General features: G+C 32.5%; 1 protein-coding gene across 1 annotated transcript in view; it reads right to left on the reverse strand.

Moving 5' to 3' along the window:
* LOC106790186 (disintegrin and metalloproteinase domain-containing protein 10-like) overlaps positions 1-4,025 on the reverse strand; it is a gene marked incomplete at its 5' end in the record, with an annotated part of 13,768 nt that extends 9,743 nt beyond the window's left edge. Inside the window, one exon of the mRNA XM_014754925.1 lies at positions 3,831-4,025. Within this exon, the coding sequence (XP_014610411.1) occupies positions 3,831-4,025 (195 nt within the window). The remainder of the gene's footprint in view (positions 1-3,830) is intronic.
* Between the last annotated feature and the right edge of the window lie 302 nt (positions 4,026-4,327).

Consider the following 4,327-nt stretch of genomic DNA (forward strand, 5'->3'; position numbering starts at 1 on the left):
AAATATATATATATAATTTATTTGTAAAGAAAAAGGATGCAGAATGTAACAACATGTTCTAAAATATTTTACAATCTTCCAAATTTGTATTTAATTTTTGTTAAACTTCTTCGACACACACACACAGACAGATAGATACATACATATACATATATAAATAACAGAAAGGTAGGAAAAGGAAAGAAGAAAAAAGGATGAATAGTTGAGATTTGAGATTTTAGTCGAGGAGCTTGCTAGCTAGCTTTGCGAGTACTTCCTTGCATAAATAAAAAACAGTAGAAAAGTAAAACGAAAAGCTGCTTCAAAAAGCTTACTTTTCTTTTACCCCTGGTGGTAGGTAGGTAGATAGGTAGTCGTCTACAAAATCGGTTTTCGTTGAGTACCAGTGAGAGACGTTTTTTTATTTAATGGAAACATTTATATTTTCCCTATACCAATCATCACAGTAAGATTAATGTTTAAAGAAGAAAATCTTCAATTCTTATGTTTTTTACCATATCAATTCTTACGTATTATTCTCCATTTACGTATAACAATTCGCATAAATTTGATCTCAGATTTATTTTCCTTTTAATTTATTTTTCTCCAATTTTTTTTCGTCGAACATATAACAATTATCGATCTCATAAGATTTTCTATTATATTATCATACATTAACAGATAATCATACTACTAGAACCTTTTTCAATAATGATCATTTTATTCTTGAATTAACTGAAAACCACCATGAACTTTAATGACTCCGACGTTTAATCAGTAAAACGACATTGGTTATCTTTATTATTATTACTATTACTAAAACTACTACTACTACTACTTAATCGTTATTGGTGGGGTCGTTGTATTAATACAAATGAACATTTAGAATTGTTATAGTTTATTTTAAAAGAAAAATATACGAAACAGAAGGAGGATAAAAAGAGAATGAAGAGAAACAAAAGAAAAAATATGTAAAAGGGAAAAAAAATAATATCAATGCACGTATGTACGTTGACACATAGTTTTCTTTTTTTTTTTTTTYTTTTCGTTTAATCGAAAATTTGTGTTAATGTTTTTAAACAAGATTCATCGGGAAATGTTTGAATTTTCTTCGCGTGGCATACATATTGTCATAACGGCACACATATCTCGTATAAGCAAACACCTGTTCGTTCATTCTCCTGCTACTATTACAACAGATGAGAGAGAAAGAGAGAGAGAGAGAGAGAGAGAGAGAGAGAGAGAGAGAGAGAAAATCATGATAAATATTACACGCGATATGCTACCCGTTTATTTAAGCGTTGGCTATTTGCACGACCAGTACAAATATACATCTGAATAAAATGTGACGTAGATGTACGTATACATACACACACATATACATATATATATATAGAGGAAAGGAAATTCAGATAGGGGTTTGGAGAAACCGCGTTTCGATTAAAATTTTGCACGAGCTTTCTCTTCTCTTCAGACGAAAATTCTCTTTTAGTTTATCATTTTTAACGAAAAATTTGCGACACACATACACACACATATACAATTTTCGACATACGATACTATTATTCGAATTATAAACTTCTCGTGAATCTCTTAGATATTAATGGTATTTTCTTTCTTTTTTGGTTATCTCTCTTTATGTCGAAAAATAGAAAAAATGTAGCATCGTTTAAATTACTTTTCAATAATGTCGACTAAAACCGGCACCAAGAATAATATCTATAAATTTTTTAACGATAGAAAAGAAAAAGAAAAAGATAATGTCATTTGCCGTCTAGAGGCAAGTTATGATAATATGCGTTATGGGAAAAAAATTTTTTTTTTTTTCCCCCCGAGTGGTGTAATAAAAGCGCGTTAAATATTCGAACGCTATTTAGTTTTTTTTCTTCGTTTTTGTTTCTTTTTTTTTTTTTCATTTTTTAAATGGTACCGCACATTTTTGAACTTTTAATATTGTAATCCTTTTTTTAAAAGACAATTTCAATATGGTTATATAAAAATAGTAGAAACTGTTAATAAAACAAAATCTGAAGAAACTTTATGCGAATCGTTGTAAATTATATATATATATATATATACACACACGTACACACACATATTTATATTTATAAGTATTTTCTTTTATGAAAGATATCAAAGCCGACATGAAACGTAGTAAAGCATACGAAAATACATATTGCAAAAAGAGGTTTGAGGGGTGCGGGGTGGTCTTTCTTAAAAGCCATTTTGGACATTCCAGCTTAAACATACACACACATACAGAGACGTATACGTAAATATTCGAAATTCTGTACGGATATTATTTTGTCTCTTTCTCTCTCTCTCTCTCTCTTTCTATTTCTCTTCTATTGCAAATATTCCACGTAGCAGCTATCGAAGAAACTCAGTGCGATAACGCAAATAGCGCGTGGCGAATTCGAACATCCCCTAACCCTCACCCCACCCCATACCACCTCACCCCACCCACCCCATTCTACCCTACCCCTGGACTTTTCGATATGTGAAGCTTTTATGCAAACTGCATGATTTCGCTTTGCCTTGCTATGAGCCAACCAGCCAACCAGCCAACCAACCAGTCAGGACGTTACCCGTTCTCCGTGTGTATGCATTTTTTAACGGATCCGGTTCAAATATCACATGGATGTCCACTAGTCGCGTGTTTTATACATATACGAATAAACATGAACGTTCAATTTTATTCGACATGGAAGAAGAACGTACGTACGGTACGTTTAAATCTTTGTTGTTATTTTTTTTTTTTGTTAAATATTGAAACTGCGATTTGTCGAGCATATAATATGTCTATTTCGATGTCATGATTTTATTCCTGCACCCCACCTCCTCCTCCTCCTCCTCCTCCTCCTATTCCACCCCCTGCGTGTTTCAAATCTTTATTTTCTTCGTTTTCTTTTCTAATTGATACTTTTAAGGGATGGTTAGTGGTAGTGGGTAAGGGGGGGAGGTTCACACCATACCGTTGGTGGAAGAAAACTTTGAAGATAAAGAAGAAAAGAGGAATAATAAAAAAAAGAAGAAGAAGAAGAAAAAAAACAGATTAGAAGCTTAGTGCGCGCGTGCGCACACGCGAGTGGACATCCTCGACGACAAAGGGGTGCTCGACCAAGTGTAAGCGGTATGACCCTTTCCTCCCCTTCACCCTCACCCTCCTACTCATCCTCCTACTCATCCTCCTACCCTTCTCACTCTATCTTTATCTTTTTCTTTCTTCTGTTTTCCCTCTTGGTTCCGAGAAGAAGATCGTTAACAACAATCGACCGACACACACCTACATCTACACCCACACACACACTCACACAGCCACACGTTCATGATGCTCGAGTTTTAAAGCTAACCGAACAACGCTAGGAATATTACTACTAACCGCAAACTATTTACCATCAATGTTACAACACCAAGTTCACGTAAGCAAATTTGAATATTTTATCGGGTCATTTGTTAAACTTATAATATTCCTGTTTAAAAAATTACATTTAAATAATAGACCGTGTATTTTTTTTTGAGGGGGTGTAAAAGAAAAAAGGGGAGTAAATAATGAATCAAATATATTGGTTGGGTGTGTGTTGTATTCGAGGGGGGTTTCTTTCTGACAAATTTTATAATTATAAATTTTATAATAATATATATATATATATATATAATTTTCTAATTTTATAATGTGTGTGTTTGTGTGTTTTATTATAAAATTGTATAATATAATCAAAAAGAAAGGTATTTATTAAAATTAGAAAATTGATATGACCGATTTTTAAAAATTGAAATATGTTCATCGATTAAACACACGCATAAGTAAATATGTAATATTACGTATACATGTAAGAAAAAGGGTTTACCTTGTCGTACTTCAGAGTACGGATCACCGACGTCATTTTCGTGATAGATCACGGAATGCAAGGTCTCGTTTATCTCGTGCGGTGGAAAATAATAGTGTGCTCTTTCCACGTACCATGCATCAGCTCGTGACGACACTATCTTCCCATGAAAGACACCATCGGTGATGCTACCGAATACATGACTACCCGATTCACCTGAAAACAAATAAATTTGTTATAACGAGAGTGTGAGAGAGAGAGATTGTTTAACAATTTTTAATAATCATTTTATATTTATACTTTGTCATAATATTATTAATTAACATTTTAATTTCTATGCATAATTATAATTATTTGCTTTTAAATCATGCATTACTAGGTGGCATTCAACGAATCAATTAAAATCATTTATCAACTATATTAGCATTCGATTTTCGTTATTATAGTAGTTTACTTGTTAATCATTCTGTATGTTTAAATGCCATTACAGTGGTGTGTGTTGTTTAACGAATCAACTA

This window comes from Polistes canadensis, unplaced genomic scaffold (assembly GCF_001313835.1).
Source record: "Polistes canadensis isolate GaletaPanama2010 unplaced genomic scaffold, ASM131383v1 scaffold_222, whole genome shotgun sequence".
Taxonomy (NCBI): domain Eukaryota; kingdom Metazoa; phylum Arthropoda; class Insecta; order Hymenoptera; family Vespidae; genus Polistes; species Polistes canadensis.